This window comes from Hyperolius riggenbachi, chromosome 2, assembly GCF_040937935.1.
Source record: "Hyperolius riggenbachi isolate aHypRig1 chromosome 2, aHypRig1.pri, whole genome shotgun sequence".
Lineage (NCBI taxonomy): Eukaryota > Metazoa > Chordata > Amphibia > Anura > Hyperoliidae > Hyperolius > Hyperolius riggenbachi.
In genome coordinates, this window is record NC_090647.1 from 132,506,871 (window position 1) to 132,523,862 (window position 16,992).

Here is a 16,992-nt window from a genome sequence, read left to right on the forward strand (position 1 = left end):
CTTGACAACCATATTTGCACAAAAAGATGTTTACTTGATATTGTAGTAGTAATGTGGGCGTAAGGCAATGTACAGATTTTAGCTGGTGGTCAACAGTGCAAAGCAGAATTGAGCTGGCCGAAACCTTTCAAGGACCTGCATTGAAGCATGTATGGTTGGGTTGTCTGAGTACGTATGCAAGAGTCAACGAAAGAGGGATTGGGTGATAGGCAGGAAAACGTCCTCCAGCTGGAGGTAAACAATATTAACTGTCCCAGCAAATTGTTCTTGATGAATTGCTATTCCCCTAACATCAGACGAGGCTCATAGACATGGGATTGTTGCCTAGTCTGACTCGAGACAGTTATCAGATAGTGATTACTATCTATCTGAGTTCATCTAAAAAAGGTGTGTCCAGACACACTATGGGCTTGATTCACTAGACCGTGATAACTCAAATATCACACCTTATCAAAGTTATCACACCTTATCAAGTTAACATGCCTTATCAGAGTAGCATTGCTATTTGGCAATGGCACTTGTCCTGCTCTGAGTCCCTGCAGGTTCATAGCGCTTGCTATACTACTCTGATAACGCATAAGGTGTGATATTTGAGTTATCACGGTTTAGTGAATCAAGCCCTGTGAGTGTTAAAAAACAGGGATAGTAACTCAATCCCTCTGGCAACAGTTTGTGGCTGAGTGCTGAAAAAACTGTTACTTTAGAAGGTGGAGGAGGGACAACTACAATGACCAGCCCTGTTTTTAGGGGCGGATGAGGGGGGTGTCTTCCCGTGTCACCGAGCAGAAGGGCAGCACAGTGGGCACACTGACACAGCTGCAGTGAAGGTGTTCAGACTCCTCCCTCTCGTCGGGCCCCCTTCTGTGCTTCCCCACCCCCACGGCAGAGCTGCAGCGCAGCGTAAACTGGTTACAGTGAACAGAGTACTCTTGCTCTGCAGAGGAAGGGGGGGGGGGGGGTACAGTGGAGGCACAGTATGGGGGCCCAAGGAGAGGGATGGAGGAGTTGAGTCTTCCTCCCCACTGTAATCCCAGTCTCCTGCAAAGCTCTTTGGGGCCTGGCTACCCTTACCTGGCTACCTATACTGGGACACCTATACATGGCTTCTCAGGCCTATGGGGGGTGGGGCACTATTTTTACACTCTCACCCTAAGAGCAGCTTAGCCTACAAACTGCCTTGACAATGACCATCCGGCATTCTTTTGGCGATGCACTGGGATAGCTGTACGCACAGTAGATTGCCCCAATCGCCAGCCTAGCCCAAGAACACTTTAGCATGTGTACCAGCCTCTAAGAAAAGACTTGTGAATTTGGGGTATCCTGATAACTGATCCATATTACATTATCTCAGGCCTATGGGGGGTGGGGCACTATTTTTACACTCTCACCCTAAGAGCAGCTTAGCCTACAAACTGCCTTGACAATGACCATCCGGCATTCTTTTGGCGATGCACTGGGATAGCTGTACGCACAGTAGATTGCCCCAATCGCCAGCCTAGCCCAAGAACACTTTAGCATGTGTACCAGCCTCTAAGAAAAGACTTGTGAATTTGGGGTATCCTGATAACTGATCCATATTACCAGAGGTTCCGTCTAATAAATAGGGATTTTTCAGCTGTTACAGAAAGGTTTCTGCAGACTTACTTTACTAATCAAAAAAAGATTTTTTACAAGAAGGACTGAAAAGATTGTGCAACCAAAGAACGGACCAGAAGTTTGGCAAGCAATCTCTTTGGGCAGCTAATTACATTTATTATTATTATTCCAGCAATAATAATAATAACATGCAACTTTTATAGCCACATTGTCTGCACTGCTATACAAAGAATACTGAACAATTCCTGTCTCTACCTATCTCTGAATGAGGCTCATGATCTAATTTTGTTATCACGCTCTGAGGCCAACTTGGGGAGGAAGTCAATTAACCTAACAGCATGTTTGTTGGTTGCAGGTGGAAAGCAGAACAACAAAAGGAAACTGATGCAAATGGGGAGGGCATACAAACTCCATGCAAAAAGGATTCTGGCTGAGATTACAAACCGTGACTTTAGTACTGCAAGGTGAGACTGCTAGCTATTTAGCCAATGTTCTTAAAGGACACCTGAAGTGAGAGGGATATGGAGGTTGCCATATTTTTTTCCTTTTAAACAATACTAGTTGCCTGGCAGTCCTGCTGATCTTTCATGCATCAGTAGTGTCTGAATCACACACCTGAAACAAGTATGTGGCAAATACAGCCAAACCTCATTTAAACATCTGATCTACATGCTTGTTTGTGGACTATTGCCAACAGTATTCAAGGCAGGACAGCCAGGCACTGTGCATTGTTTAAAAGGAAATAATTATGGCAGCCTCCATATCACTCTCCCTTCAGGTGTACTTTAAATGACTGGCCTTGTACCCTGGGAGACTAGAGCCTCACACGGGAGGCTAAAGATATTGAATTCCCCACCTGCCAGTGCCAGCTGCTGCTGTGCACCAGCCAGATGCTTGCCAGTGCTTAGCAGAAGTGGTGGAGAGGCGGTCCTTGCTATGGAGTCATATCTGAGCCAAGCCATGGCCATGCTCAGATACACCTTGTCACTTTCTTGCAGGGCAGTTTCTAGGCTAAATTGCACCCGGGGCGGGTGTGGAAAAATTGTGCCCCCTTCCCCACGCCCCTGTGGACTCGTGCAGCCTTACTCTTTAGGGACAGTCGCACAGCTACAGGTCACAAGTATATCTGCCTACTTACCGGTGACCAGTTCCTCATCCAGGAGGACGCAGGGACCAGGAGAACACACAGGCGAATAGAGCCCCAGCAAGCCGACTCCTCCATGGGCCCCGCGCACTGACAGCCTGCAATACCGCTACAGGACATCAGGAGTCATCACACGGTGGTGACGTGATGAGGACTTGACGCAGGCAGCCCAGGAGGAGTCAAGGAAGGTGATTGCACTGGTAATCTTCTTCTTCCATTTGGCTGCACTGCGCGTCACCAGCTCCCTAGTGGTTATGTCCTTCTGCCTGCACCCCCTTCTTCTACTTGCCGGTCTGTGCCCAGGGCGGTCGCCCTGCCCGCACTGCCCAAGAAACGGCCCTGCTTTCTTGCCATCAGATAACTCCACCACGTGTCAAACGCCAACATGGATGGGGTTACAAGTGCTGCCATTCGGTTGCATATTAATTGCACCTGGAAGGCCCTCACTGTCGACAGCTGGGAAGGTGAACGTCCCGACAAGTGTGCGGTCCAGCCTCCTATGTGAAGGTAGCCTAAAGGATACCATACATCATCAGATATGGTCATAGGTCAGGTAGACATGTAATCCATATCTGGCTTACAGACTGTCAGTAGTAGTTAGGGGCGGTGGAAGAAAGGGTGGGGTGTTAGTGGGCAGACAAGGAGTGGTGGGTGATTTAATTGCCACTAGAGAGGGATCAGTTGGTTTGGGCTGTAATTGGCCCATGTATTGCTAGCCTCTTCAGAATTTTGTTAGATGTAATTTTTCGATTGAGTCTAATGTCTAATCTACAGAAAATATATAATAGTCTATGGTGGCTGCAACTAATTTTATTCAGTGTAGTTCCCTAACTACTATGGCACACCACAGAAACAAGATACTGCTTCTGTAGTGTGTTAAAGGCCTTCTGGGTTATTGATACTTGTATGGAGTGGGGCTGGGGGGTCCTGCCACACACTCCACTGGTGTTGGTTACCAGTTGGTGAAAAAACAGCAAAAATTATTTTTCAAAAGGTTGGAAAAATCAATTTTTCCCTCCTAATTTTTCTCTGTTTCCTCCCAGAATATTTTTTTTTCTGTAAATAGTATGTTTTCAGAACTTAGCAATTGAAAAAGTACTAAAATAAGTTTAAAAAGAAATACAGCAGAGTCTCGGTTATCAGGCACAGGTGGGGATTGGCTGATGTTGGATATAGTAAGTGTGCCTTCTGGTTGCTTGAGACCCAATGTTAGAAATAGGCCAAGCAAATACAGTACTATACCTCCCTCTGTATACATAACATGAACTCTGTATTAAATGCGAAAATACAGTAATTGAAAGAATATTAACCTTGGGGGAGCCGTGGAACCCAGGCTTTAAGAACAGCATAGCCCACAAACAGACTAAGAAAGAAGTTGGCCTTCACCACTGTGAGTACTGCTGGAAATTTGTGCTGGTTGGTTGAGGAGGCTGGTTAGTTGAGTTCCGGATAACCGGACCTCTACTGTGCCAAACTTATTTTTGGTATTTTCTTGCTTTCTGAGGGCCTTAAAGTTTTTTTTTAATGGTAATGTGTAAAAACATCTCCAGTAAGAACACTTAGAAGAAAAGTCAATTGAATATTGGCCCTCAGTCTGTAGAATTGGATAGAAGCTACAGTCATACAATTATTATCCTATGTAGTTGAAAACAGCTGAGTGCACAATGGTCATTCCTTGTTTGTAGGTATCTTTAGTGTGAAAACCATTTATATGTATGTTATTCAGAAACATGAGTAGAGAACAGAAGTTACAACCTGGATTGAGATGCTCGGGAAGAGCTCACTTAGGGATCCTGCAAACTTGGAGCAGGTATGCAGCCTGGTGGGACACAGGCATCTGTGTGTAACTAAAGATGAAAACAAAAGAAGGGGTCTCCACATGCAGGTAAATAAGAAAGCGATAACAAATAATTCACACCTGATTTGGTGGCTGACAGAGTCTAACGACAATGAACAGCTTAAAGTGAACCTGAAGTGGAGATTAAAAAAAAAATAGATACTTACTTATGTAGAGGAGAAGGGTCTGGATTCTATGAAGCCTTCCTGGTCCTCTCTCCATCCCGTTGTTCCACCGCTGTCCTCCACTGAAGTTATTCAACCTGCAGGCCATATACATCTTTAGCACTCCTCTTCCCACATCCCGAGTACTTCCAAAGATGAGTGGATCCAGGCTCGCTAATTTGCAGTACAGACACACCAATCTTCAGAAGCAGTACGCAAGTGCTTTTGAAGCCTGCCAAGGAGTACTGAAGGTCACTGGCGTAACAATAGGGCCTGCAGCCCCTGCACCCGTGGGGGGGGCCCGGCCCTCCCCTGGGGCCCGCTCGGGGCCGTTTTGTGGGGGTTGGAGGGGACGCAGCATGAGGGGAAAGCCATGCAGCAATTCGGCGGGGAGGGGGGAAGGTCCCCCCCCCCTCCCTCACCTCGGGGCTCTCCCCTCTGCGCTCCCCTCCGCCTTACATCTAAGTCCGGGCAGTGTCTGGGCAGCGGCGGGCAATCTTCGGGTGATCCGGATAGTAGTTATCCGGATGACACCCAGTACTGCTGTGCTGTGCGGGCTGGGCGGAGGATCAAGCTTACCCTTCTGACGTCTTCTCCGGCCGTCCCTCGGCGCCTCCCACGATGCGTTCCACTCGGCGCTCGCGTGACTTCAAACACTTCCTCCTTCCGGGTTGAAGGAGGAAGTGTTTGAAGTCACGTGAGCGCCGAGTGGAACGCATCGTGAGAGGCGCCGAGGGACGGCCGGAGAAGACGTCAGAAGGGTAAGCTTGATCCTCCGCCCAGCCCGCACAGCACAGCAGTACTGGGTTTCATCCGGATAACTTTCAGGTACTTGGAGATAAACTTAAAGCAAGGACCTCCAAGGTGGTGTTTTCTGAAATACTGCCAGTGCCACGTGCTACATCTGAGAGACAGAGGGAGCTTAGGGAGTTAAATAAGTGGCTGAGAAATTGGTGTAGGAAGAAAGGGTTTGGGTTCCTGGAGAACTGGGCAGACTTTGCAGTCGGCTACAGGTTCTACAGCAGGGATGGGCTGCACCTTAATGGGGAGGGTGCAGCTGCATTGGGGGAGAAGATGGCTAAACGGTTGGAGGAGATTTTAAACTAGGATCTGGGGGGAGGCGGGAGGATAAAGTCTCAATACATAGACAAGATGAGGTAAAAAGACAGTGGGAACCTATCATTATGGAGGGTGGAGAGGGGGGTGGGGACAGTGTAAAGATTAAGGAGGTTGGTAAAAATTCAAGTAGCCAATTTCATGTAAACAAAATTGGTAAATGTGGTGGTAAAAATATAAAGTGCATGGTAACCAATGCTCGGAGCCTTGCAAATAAAATAGACGAACTAGAGTTCATTCTGAATGACAAAGGCTATGACATTGTGGGAATAACCGAGACATGGATGGATGAAAGCCATGACTGGATAGCTAATTTAAAAGGATACAATGTGTTTAGGAGGGATAGAACAGGGAAAAAAGGTGGAGGGGTTTGTCTCTTTGTTAAGAATTCTCTTACAGCTGTCCTCAACGATGAGATGGAGGAAGATTGCGAAGATGTGGAGTCCGTTTGGGTAAATATTCATGGTGGAAATAAAAGTTGCCAATTGCTTATTGGGGTATGCTACAGGCCACCTCTTATTAATGAAGCTGCAGAACTGCGATTACTACAGCAGATTGAAAAAGCTGCAGGTAAAAATGAGGTCATAATTATGGGCGACTTCAACTTTCCAGACATTGACTGGAGTATTGAGGCTACCCATTCTGGTAAAAGCAGCAGATTTCTGGCAGCACTACAGGACAATTACTTGACTCAAATGGTAACTGAACCAACTAGGGGGAATGCGTTACTGGATCTGATCATTTCTAATAGACCAGATAATGTATCAAATGTGCAGGTTCAAGAACATTTGGGAAATAGTGATCACAACATGATAACGTTTGAGCTGGTGACTGATAGGCCACGGGGCAGCGGGACCACTAAAACTATGAACTTTAGAAAAGCAAAGTTCACTCAAATTAGGCAGGCACTAAGTTTGGTGAACTGGGATAATGTACTACAAGGGGAAGACACTGAAGGGAAATGGCAAGCTTTTAAACTTATACTCAATCAATACTGTAGTATGTATATCCCATATGGAAACAAAATGTCTAGGAATAAAAAAAGGCCTCTATGGATGAATAGAAAGGTTAAAGATAAAATGAAGAGGAAAAAGAATGCCTATAAGGTCTTAAAACAGGAGGGGATAGAGGCTGCACTAAGCAATTATAAGGAGTGCAATAAAAATTGTAAAAAAGAAATTAGGCAGGCAAAGATTGAAGCTGAAAAACAAATCGCTAAGGATATCAAATCTAACCCAAAAAAGTTTTACAAGTACATTAACTCTAAAAAAAGAAAGGTTGACTGTCTAGGACTCCTAAAGGATGAGGATGGGAACTCAATGGTGGATGACCAAGGTAAGGCAGAGTTATTAAATGCTTTCTTTGCTTCTGTCTTCACAAAAGAAACAGCACTGTTGCAAACTACAGAGGCGGAAGAGTCTCAATCTTCTAACTGTAATATTAAATACTTAACGCAGGAAGAAGTGAAGGCAAGACTAAATAAATTAAAAATAGACAAGGCACCTGGCCCGGATGGCATGCATCCTCGGGTCCTAAGGGAATTAAGTTCAGTTATAGATAAACCCCTTTATCTTATCTTTTGTGACTCTCTTGCAACTGGCAGAGTCCCAGTGGATTGGCGTACAGCCCACGTTTTCCCATTATTTAAGAAGGGCAAAAAATCTGATCCAGAAAATTATAGACCTGTAAGTTTAACATCAGTTGTATGCAAACTATTTGAGGGGTTACTAAGAGATACTATACATGACTTCATAGTAGAAAATAATCTTATTTCTCAGCATCAACATGGGTTTACTAAAGACAGGTCCTGTTTGACTAACATGCTCAGCTTTTATGAGGTAGTGAATGCTAATATGGATATTGGGAATGCTGTAGATGTGATATACTTGGACTTTGCAAAGGCCTTCGACACTGTTCCCCACAAAAGTCTGGTGCAAAAGTTGAGGATGCAAGGACTGGGGAAGAGTCTGTGTTCATGGATAGGGAACTGGCTAATGGACAGAAAACAAAGAGTTGTGGTCAATGGATCATACTCAAAATGGGAGACTGTTAGCAGTGGGGTCCCACAGGGGTCTGTTCTGGGTCCAGTGCTCTTCAATTTATTTATTAATGACCTGGTAGATGCAGTAGTGAGCAATGTTGCTATTTTTGCAGATGATACAAAATTGTGCAGAATCATTAACTCTCAGGAAGATAGTGTCATATTGCAACAGGATCTGGATAGGATGGCTATATGGGCACATACATGGCAGATGAAATTCAATGTTGACAAATGTAAGGTCATGCATTTTGGACGTACTAATGGTCTAGCACCATACAAAATAAATGGGATACAGTTCGGGACATTAAACTTGGAGAAGGACTTAGGAGTACTCATTGACAACAAGTTAAATAATCGTACTCAATGCCAAGCAGCTGCAGCTAAAGCTAACAAAATTTTGGGATGCATTAAAAGGGAAATAAAAACTCGAGATGCTAGCATAATATTGCCCCTGTTTAACTCTCTAGTAAGGCCACATCTGGAATATGGAATTCAGTTCTGGGCACCACATTACAAAAAAGATATTGCAGTTTTAGAGCAGGTGCAGAGACGAGCAACAAAATTGATGCGTGGGATGGAAGGTCTCACTTATCGAGAAAGGTTAGATAAACTGGGTTTATTTAGTCTAGAGAAAAGACGCCTTAGAGGGGATCTAATTAACATGTATAAATACATCAGAGGGCAATATAATACCTTGGCGGATGAGCTTTTTGTCCCTAGGCCTTCTCAAAGGACTAGAGGACATGATCTGCGCATGGAGGAAAAATGTTTTAGCCATTTATTTAGGAAAGGGTTCTTTACAGTAAGAGTGATTAAGATGTGGAATGCATTGCCACAGGAAGTCGTTATGGCAAACTCTATACCTGCATTTAAAGGGGGCTTAGATGCTTTCCTTGCGTTGAAAGACATCCATGGCTACAATTACTAGGTAATGCCTAATGATGTTGATCCAGGGATTTTATCTGATTGCCATCTGGAGTCGGGAAGGAATTTTTCCCTTTAGGGGCTAATTGGACCATGCCTTGTAAGGGTTTTTTCGCCTTCCTCTGGATCAACAGGGATATGTGAGGGAGCAGGCTGGTGTTGTACTTTATACTGGTTGAACTCGATGGACGTATGTCTTTTTTCAACCAAAATAACTATGTAACTATGTAACTACTATCCGGATCACCCGAAGATTGCCCGCCGCTGCCCAGACACTGCCCGGACTTAGATGTAAGGCGGAGGGGAGCGCAGAGGGGAGAGCCCCGAGGTGAGGGAGGGGGGGGGACCTTCCCCCCTCCCCGCCGAATTGCTGCATGGCTTTCCCCTCATGCTGCGTCCCCTCCAACCCCCACAAAACGGCCCGGGGGGGGGGCCCGCTCAGAAATTCTGCAGGGGGGCCCGGTGGGGCCTAGTTACGCCCCTGCTGAAGGTGCGTGAATTCAATGGTGGACAGCGCTGGAACAAGAGCACGGAGCAAGGACCGGGACGGCTCTTTAGGATCCAGAGCTTTCTCTCAACTTAGGTAAGCATCTAGCCTGTCTTTGTATGGGTATCACCATAGACCTCGACTGGTGCAGGATAGCCGCATCAACTTGTAAGCCTGGGTGGCCAGGAAAGAAGTCAGGTGATCAGAGGGCAATGCCCACAGCTGTTGGCATATAGCTGAGAAGTTAAAGCTGGCTTATTAAATACTGTAAATATAGCCCTAAATACAGCAAAAGCCTTTTGGGTTAAAAGGACCAGATATTCAATCCTTATTTGGATCAGATTTCTGGTCCTTTTAACCCAGTAGGCTTTTGCAGCTTTATTTATTCAATTAGCCAGCTTTAACTTCTCGGCTGTACACCAAGACCAACAGCCATAGAGATTGCCCTTTGATCATCTGACTACCTGGCCACCCAGGCCTACAAGTGATGTGGTTATCCTGCAACAGCCGAGGACAATGATGATGTCCAGACACAGACAAATTGGTCCCAAGCCTGTAAGCTGTTCATTATCGTAAGACTCCGTCACCCACCAGATCCGGTGCGGATGACTCCTTATTGCTTCCTTTACATACCTCATTTACCTGCACAGGGAGCACCAATTTTTTTTATTTTATTTTATGCAGAAGCAAAGTAAACAATGTGCCTGTTATATGTTCTTCTATAACTTTTAATGAACTAAATAATTGGGTTTAAGTAATCACATTAGAATTAATTAAAGAATACGTTAAACTGATCTCTCTCTGTATATAACACTCTTATTAACAATGGTAAAGACTGATCATAAACAGTGGCGTAGCTAAGGAGCTATGGGCCCCAGTGCAAGTCTTACATTGGGCCCCCCCAAGCACTCTATACATAACATACATTGATACGGTGCACCAAAACCTGCCAAGGACAACCACAGTGTCAGAGGCGCAAGAAGGGGGATTACTACTATTCAAAGCATCTATAGAAGTGATATTACCAGCCCAGGACCAATAAAGAGCTAAACTGCCATTGAGGCAGATCTCCATAGGGCCTCTCTAACCCAAGGGCCCCGGTGCGGTCGCAACCTCTGCACCCCCTCATGCTACACCACTGATCATAAATCACTAAAAATGTGCCCCAGAATATTTACAATATATAAATGTGCATTCGTTGTATCATTATAAAGTGGTATAAATAAATAGTTTTTAGTCTTCAAAAGTAAAATTATTTCACACCCATACAGTCTAGTGCAGTATCATAAGTTAAGACATCAGGAACATCTAGGGTTAACAGTTCAGTAACCCACAACTTACCCAGGAGAGTAGACTGTTCTTAAGAGCTTGCAATCTAGCATGAGAGGCTCATCTATATCAGAGGTAGTATAACAGACCTTTGTAGTGCAAAAGTTGGGACCAGTAAGCAAAAACAATCAATACCAGATCATCTTTCTATTAAAGAGTTCTTATTAGTTGATATGGGCATTTCATCCTATTAAACAACATTAAAAGCAACTTTCCCTTAATTGCTGTAGTCACTTGAAGGTCTGAGGATGGAACCGGTTTGCCTACAGTAAAATCAGGGAGTACAGAAGCCCTGTGAATAGGAGTTCTTGCTGAATCAATACTGAATGGCATAAGCAGGGGAAAAGTACAGAAGACTTACCCACTGATGGCTTGGAAGTACTAAGGACCCCAGTATATCTGCCATAGCTCCCAGCATCTGATCCGTACGACCACCATGTCTTTGTGGAGTCTTCATGTTATACATCCAGCTCGAAAAAGAATTCCCTTTGTGGGACTGTAATCCAGAATCTACTTCTCAGCCACAGAGAGGGGCTGCACCCATGGAACTTGTATTCAGCAGCAGCACTGTGATGGGAAGAGTGGTGGAGAGGATAGAGTCAGTAGTAATACAGCCTATGGGAGAGCCTGTGTGCTGCCTCTGAGTACAGGAGAAACTAGATTGCTGCTAAGAGACAGGAGGAGGCAATGCAGCACAGCAAGCTGAACACTGAGAGATGTCAGCAATAAGTAAAAGGCTAGTCCCTTTCACCAACTCCCCTCTGCAAGCCTCGCTGGCCTCATTGCTCTGTTGTGGAAGGCAGACATATGTTTGGTGTAAGTTACCGTAACATCCTAAGCAACAGCTGGGATTAGGAGCAGATGCTTAACACTTTTACTGCCAAGGAATGTCTGGAGCAAGGGCCTCCCTACTCCTGGCAATGCTGTCACTTACCGCTTAAAAAGACAATAGCTGTCACATATTTATAGTACACAGCGGCTGTTTACCAGAAATTGCGCTAGAGATTCGGGGGTCTGGAACAATTTTAGGGCTAGTTCACACTTGGCGCTTGGAGCGCTGCTAGCCCGCGAATGCGTTCGGCTCCACGATCACAATTTTAACTAAAATCTCGCGATTCTGCCTGATTTGTGCTTGTGATTCCCGTTCAATAGAACGAGAATCACAGAGCAATCGCCCCCAAAGCGCTGCATGCAGCGCGTTTGCGATTAATCGAAATCGCAACTGCAGCAGTGTGAATGTATCCATTCATTGTAGCAGCGCTTTGCTGATCGCCGGCGATCTGTAAAACTTGCACTGGGGCCCATAGCTCCTTAGCTAAGCCACTGGTTATAAGTAGTTTAAAACACTTTAAAGTGGACCTGAACCCTTGCACAGGATAAACCATAACAGAAATGCACCCTGTAGGTGTTTAAAGAGTTTAGCCTGTGTAATTCCCCCTCATTTGTGTCTAATCACAAGTTGTAATTTGATCTCCCCTGTGTCACATCACCGCCTATGGCAGATAAGCCCATTTGAAAGCACAGGCTGTAAACAATATGTCTGCTTCCATGAATCAGGAAGTAGAAACTGTGCAAATTTATTTTAAGATTTGTATCAGGTGTAACAAAGAAATGTTTTTGTTTAAAGGTTATTATACTGATGTGTAGCTTTTAGACCAGAGAGAAGTTCTGAGTTCAGGTCCACTTTAAAAGCACATCAAAAACATTCAAAAAACATTGTTTGTATGCTATATATCTAAATCCAGAGTTGTCTGAAAGTAAATAATGTATTTGTTTAACACAGGAACATCAACTTACAAACAAATTCAACTTATAAAGCAATCTCCTGAAATGGAACCTGTTTGTGAGTAGGGGACTGCCTGTACATTATCCAAGAGTTTTTCAAAACACTAGCGGTGGGAAGATTGCTGAAAAAATGCTCTTGGTGTGAAATAACCCTACGCAGTGGCGTAGCAATAGGGGTTGCAGAGGTAGCGACCGCATCGGGGCCCTTGGGTCAGAGGGGCCCAGAGGGGTCCTCCCTCAAGCACTCTATTGGACCTGTGCTGTTAATAATCACTTCTATAGATGTTTTAAATGGTAGTAATCATTAACAGACTGTTTTCCATCCCCACATCTGACACTGTGGAAATCATTGGCAGGTTTTGGTGCGCTGTATCAATTGTTATGTATAGAGTGCTTGTGGAAACCCATGTAAAACTTGCACCAGGGCCCATAGCTCCTTAGCTACGCCACTGACCCTACGTCACTTTTCCAGAAATCACACTGTACATTTACAATTTCAGTTAGCAAATAAATATGCCAGGATTACCTTACTGGATTCATTTGTTGCGATTAGGAAGATGATGTCTCCCTCTCCCATAATGTGCATAATCGTTTTAGCGTTTTCTGAGAGTTTGCAAAACAAACTGCTGGCCAAAGTGTGTGTAGTCGTCACATTACTGTAAGGCTGACCAAAGCATCTCTCACTCTCACAGTGCTGTCCTGGTGGAACAGTCCTTGGAATTTCATAAGGCAGCACAAAGAAAAATCATGATGTTGAGAAACGTGCAGCCTTGAGGACCATTTAGAATTCAGTTCAGCCCCCAGCAACCAGACCAATGGACAATATTTTTCTCCTAGTCATTTCTATTGTTAAATTAGTAGTGTTGTTCCATTTTGAATGTACATTTTGCAGTGTTCCATTTTTTTTTTCAAATTGAAAAAAAGCACACAAATACATTTTTTGAAAAGAACACAAGACTCAAAACATAAAGCAAATATTATTATAGCACATATTTATTTGTGAATTGCAATATAAAAAAATTAATATAACTAATTTAGTAAATAATACATGGAATAAACAAACAGTAATTTAGTAAATAATACATGGAATAAACAAAGCTTTTTGATGGCAGGCAGACAAGAGGCAGACAGACAGTTGGAAAGCAGACAAGAGGCTGAGGCAGACAGTTGGAAGGCAGACAAGCGGCAGACAGACAGTTGGAGGCAGACAAACAGTTGGAAAGGCAGACAAGAGGCAGACAGACGTTTGTAAGGAAGACTAGAGGCAGACAGACAGTTGGAAGGCAGACAAGAGGCAGACAGACAGTTCGAAGGCAGACAAGAGGCAGGTAGAAAGGTGGAAGGCATACGAGTGGAAGCAGGGTCAGAGTGGGACACTGGTGCCCACCAGAGAAATTTCAGCCTGGGGCCCATGCGGCCCATGATTTGGAGCTCACACACCTACCCTAGTGGTTCCCCCTCCCTTCCCTGTACAGCACTCCCCCGGTGGTCTAGTGGCTCCCTCCCTTCCCTTTGGCAGGGCCAAATATACATGAACTTAGAAGTTGTGTGATTTAGAGACAGTGGGTCTGCCCAGCAAAACTTTGGATGAAGCCCCCCTCTCCTTTAATATAAAATAATATCCTAGTTGCCATACATTTACATCAATTAGATTGTGAGCTCCTCTGAGGTCAGTCAGAACCATGAATATGTACTTTGTTAAGTGCTGCAAGAGATGTCAGTGCTATATAAATACATAATAATAATAATATGGTAGGACATTAGACAATGACAATAGTAGAGATAAGATTGCAAGCTCCTCTGAGGACAGTCGGTGACATCCCCATGTAAAGTATTGCAGAAGATGTCAGTGCTATACAAAAAATGGTAGGACAATAGACCAGGACTGTGGTAGGAAAAATTGTGAGCTCCTCTGAAGATAGTCACTGAAATAACTATGTGCTTTGATACATAAACAAATAAAAATAATATAGTATATATGTAAAAAATAAATAAAAATAATTACATTAACACTAGCTGTGGTAGGAATTATTAGATTGTGAGTAATAAAAAGTAATGTCAGATGCCACCAATTTTGAGGTGTCTATTGCAGTGGTTCCCAACCTATTCAACCCATGACACTTCACGCCAAATCTTCATGACACACTGCTGCTGGCAAATCGATGGCTGCTAATGAGTGGCTGTTACTGTTGCTTGCAAAATGGCGGCTGCTAACGAGTGACTGTTACTGCTGCTGGCATAGTGGCAGCTGCTAACAAGTGGCTGTTACTGTTGCTGGCATAGTGGCAGCTGCTAATGAGTGGCTGTTACTGCTGCTGGCATAGTGGCAGCTGCTAACGAGTGGCTGTTACTGCTGCTGGGATAGTGGCAGCTGCTAACGAGTGGCTGTTACTGCTGCTGGCATAGTGGCAGTTGCTAATGAGTGGCTGTTACTGCTGCTGGCAAAGTGGCGGCTGCTAATGACTGGCTGTTACTGCTGCTGGCAAAGTGGCCGCTGCTTGTGAGTGCTACTGCTGCTACAGTGGTGGCTGCTAAACAGTGGCTTCTGCTGGCACAGTGGTGGCTGCTAATTGGTGGCTGCTGCTGCTGGCATAAGTAGGCTCTTCTTGCTTAATGAGGGCTGCTGCTGACACATTAAGTTCTGCTACTTGCTGGCATAGTGGGCTCTGCTGTTGCTGGCATAGTGAGGGCTGTCTTCTGCATAGTGGGGCTGCCTACAGGCAGAGTTGGCTGTACTGCTGGCATGGTGCTGGCATGGTGGGGGCTGCTGCTGGTATGGTAGGGTCTCAGTTGGCATGGTGGGGGCTGCTGATGGTATGGTGAGGGCTCTGCTGCTATGGTGGAGACTGCTGCTGGCAGTGGCTGCTGTTAATATGCTGCCTCTCCCCATTCCCCTTCCACTTTCACTCACCTGATGTGCCTGTGATCTGCCTTACCCTCCACTCCTCCTCTTTCATTGGGACTCCTGCAGTGATATTCTGCAGGGAAGGGTTCCCGATTTCTCTCCTCCCTACGTCTACTTGGTTCCCCCTCCACTGCTCTGCTCTCCTGGCAATAACTATTTGACTACAACAAAATGGCCACGGGAGTCCACATTCACATACATACATACAATAGAATCCTCTAGCTCTCTGGCAGCTAATTCAGGCTCTGGGTAGAAGGCAGACAAGTGGCTGACAAACAGTTGTAAGACAGACAAATGACAGACAAACAGTTGTTTAGTTAATCAAATGACAGACAGACAGTTGGAAGGTACACAAAAGGCAGAAAGACAGTTAGACAGCTGACATTTGGAAGGCAGACAAGAGGCCGGCAACCAATTTGAAGGCAGAAAACACGCGGACAGACAGATGGAATGGCATACCGGTGGAAGGCAGACAAGTGGTAGGTGGACATGTGGAATGCAGACAAGTGGCAGGCACACTGGCGGAAGGCAGACAGACAGTTGGAAGGCAGAAACATGTGAAAGTCAATTACAGAAGAACTTTACTGTTGGAATGTCTATTTAGTAACAACAGTCTATTACGTGTATTACTATGTATTACCAGCTATAACCACAGGAAGTTGTGAATAAAACGTGTTATTCTTGGAGTGTATTAGCCAAGAGAGACATTAGCCATGAGGTCTGCTGACTGATATCGGTTTCTCCTGCATTCTACATTGCTGCGCACTGGGAAGCTAGTTTATTATAGCCTTTCTAACAGGTTATGGAGCCCAGAATTACAGAAACCACAAACTGAACTAAAATTAGCTACTAGGTATAACAAATATCATGAAAGTCCATGAGTCAACATAGTCGCTATCAAAGATTAGCCTGATGCGCATTTTGTGGCCGTTTAACCGGCTGCTTCTTCAGAGGCAAAGAGCTGAAATTTCTGTCATTGTGACAACAGGTATTAAAAATATAGCATGTATAATCAATTGTACATCCTGGATTTGATATGCAAATATCGTCCTTTTTGTCGGGTCAGATCACAAGTAAATACATCGTAAGACAAAGTTGGTCATTGGGTAGCCGTTAAATGGAATCCCAAAATCAGCATGGCACTAGAAATAGCTGAGGACCATCAGAGCGTAGATGACTGAATAGTGACTCTTCTGTCTGGCTTGGCTGGAAGCAAACCACATCACCATACACTTTAATTCAAAGCCCACATGTAGCGAGTTGGAATAATGCAATCCATTACAATGCAGAGATGTGAACAGCCCTATAGAATTGTGTGGGCAGTGAATTGACAGGCAGAGATTTTCTGCAATGCAGCTGATAAAGTGTGAATGGACCCTTAAAGGGAACCTAAACTGAGAAGGATATGGATTTTTTCTTTTAAAATAATACCAGTTGCCTGACTCTCCTGCTGATCCTGTGTCTCTAATACTTTCAGCCACAACCCCTGAACAAGCATGCAGATCAGGTGCTCTGATTGATGTCAGACTGGATTAGCTGCATGCTTGTTTCAGGTCTGTGACTGAGGCCCGGTTCACATTAGCGGTTGTTTGCCAAACGGACCGGATGACCTGACCGGATCCGGACCGGATCCGGATCGGAACCGTACGGTTCTGATCCGGATC

The 16,992-nt window shown here is 44.8% G+C and overlaps 1 protein-coding gene across 1 annotated transcript in view; it reads right to left on the minus strand.

The window, feature by feature from the left end:
* The window catches only part of ARHGEF25 (Rho guanine nucleotide exchange factor 25), a 547,735-nt gene extending 536,463 nt beyond the window's left edge, over positions 1 to 11,272 (minus strand). Inside the window, exon 1 of the mRNA XM_068267427.1 lies at positions 11,000 to 11,272. Coding sequence (XP_068123528.1) covers positions 11,000 to 11,104 — 105 coding nt within the window. The 5' untranslated portion in view covers positions 11,105 to 11,272. The remainder of the gene's footprint in view (positions 1 to 10,999) is intronic.
* Positions 11,273 to 16,992: the final 5,720 nt, after the last annotated feature.